This window comes from Fukomys damarensis, unplaced genomic scaffold (assembly GCF_012274545.1).
Source record: "Fukomys damarensis isolate Sample0158 unplaced genomic scaffold, DMR_v1.0_HiC HiC_scaffold_36, whole genome shotgun sequence".
Classification (NCBI taxonomy): Eukaryota; Metazoa; Chordata; class Mammalia; order Rodentia; family Bathyergidae; genus Fukomys; species Fukomys damarensis.
Genome location: NW_022900948.1, coordinates 45,579,923 through 45,581,125, shown reverse-complemented (window position 1 = coordinate 45,581,125; position 1,203 = coordinate 45,579,923). Strand labels below are relative to the sequence as shown.

The window sequence follows — 1,203 nt, the reverse complement described above, 5'->3', positions numbered from 1 at the left end:
GAGGGATGGTGGCTGCAGGGAGGAGTGGAGATGAGACATGGGGAAGGACAGCGGTGTGGATGATACAGCGATGGCCGGACGAGGAAGTGGTGCGTGATGGGTTAGGGCAGGCGGGCAGGTGGTGGTGGGTGGTGGGTAAGTGAGTGGGCGGTGGGTGGACAGAGGTGGGGAGCGTGGGTAAGTAGGTGGGGGGATGGCTGAGGGTCAGCAGGTCGGCGGACGGACGGACGGACCGTGCGGTGGGTGGACAGAGGTGGGGAGCGTGGGTAAGTAGGTGGGGGGATGGCTGAGGGTCAGCAGGTCGGCGGACGGACGGACGGACCGATGGACGGATGGGTGGACGGGCGGGCGGGTCGCTGGTGGGATGGATGACGGGCGCACGGATGCTGCCAGGGCGGTGAGCAGGTGGCGCACGGCTGAGGTGCTGGACAGGCGAGGGGCGGATGGGCGCAGACGCTGCCCCAGGGCCCCCTCTGCATGGGAACCCGCCTACCTCGTGGGAGTAGACCACAGCGATGAGACCGGTGAGCAGGCAGCAGAAGAGCGTCACCAGCAGGGACTCAGTCATGTAGTCCTTGGGCGGCAGCCTGTGCTCCACGGGGGGCGCCACGGGGCTGCAGTGCTGTGCACAGGAGGACCCTCAGCCCTGCCCCGCAGGGGCCTGCGACCTCCACCAGTCTGTCTGTCTTTCTGTTCTTCCCTTCTTTCTATACCCCTCCTTTCATTCCTTCCTGCCAGGCTGAATTGTTCCATTGCCCAAGCTGGGTTCCAACTTGGGATCCTCCTGCCTGAGCCTCTTCGAGGTCTGAGACCACAGGCGCACCCGATCAACCATCACCTCCAGCCCAAGGTCTCTGAGCCCTCACCATGGGTCCTGCCTTCTTCCTCCCACATAGCCAAATCCGTACCACCCCCAGGGTCGGATGCCCTATGCCCTCTCTTTGGAGCGCCCCTCCTTCTCCTTTCCGAACTCCTATTCATCCCTCAGAACCCGAGCCGCTTACCGCAGGGAAGGTGTAGGCGCCGGGCACAGCTGGCGGGAAGAGTGGGCCAGGAGGGAAGAGCGCAGTAGGTGTGGGCGGCAGCAGCACCGGGGGTGGGAAGGGAGAGAAGAGCGCGGGCGCCGCCTTGGGGTCAGGGGGTGCGTAGGGCGGGGGTTCCGTCGCGAAGCCGATGTGCGGGACATTGCCGGTGGCTTTAGGC

The 1,203-nt window shown here is 65.6% G+C and overlaps 1 protein-coding gene across 1 annotated transcript in view; it reads right to left on the bottom strand.

Moving 5' to 3' along the window:
• Positions 1-1,203, bottom strand: part of Prrt1b (proline rich transmembrane protein 1B) — a 6,152-nt gene that overhangs the window by 1,369 nt on the left and 3,580 nt on the right. Inside the window, exons 5-6 of the mRNA XM_033758998.1 lie at positions 1,005-1,200; positions 494-622 (exon numbers count right to left, since the gene is read on the bottom strand). Of these exons, the coding sequence (XP_033614889.1) occupies positions 494-622; positions 1,005-1,200 (325 nt within the window). The remainder of the gene's footprint in view (positions 1-493; positions 623-1,004; positions 1,201-1,203) is intronic.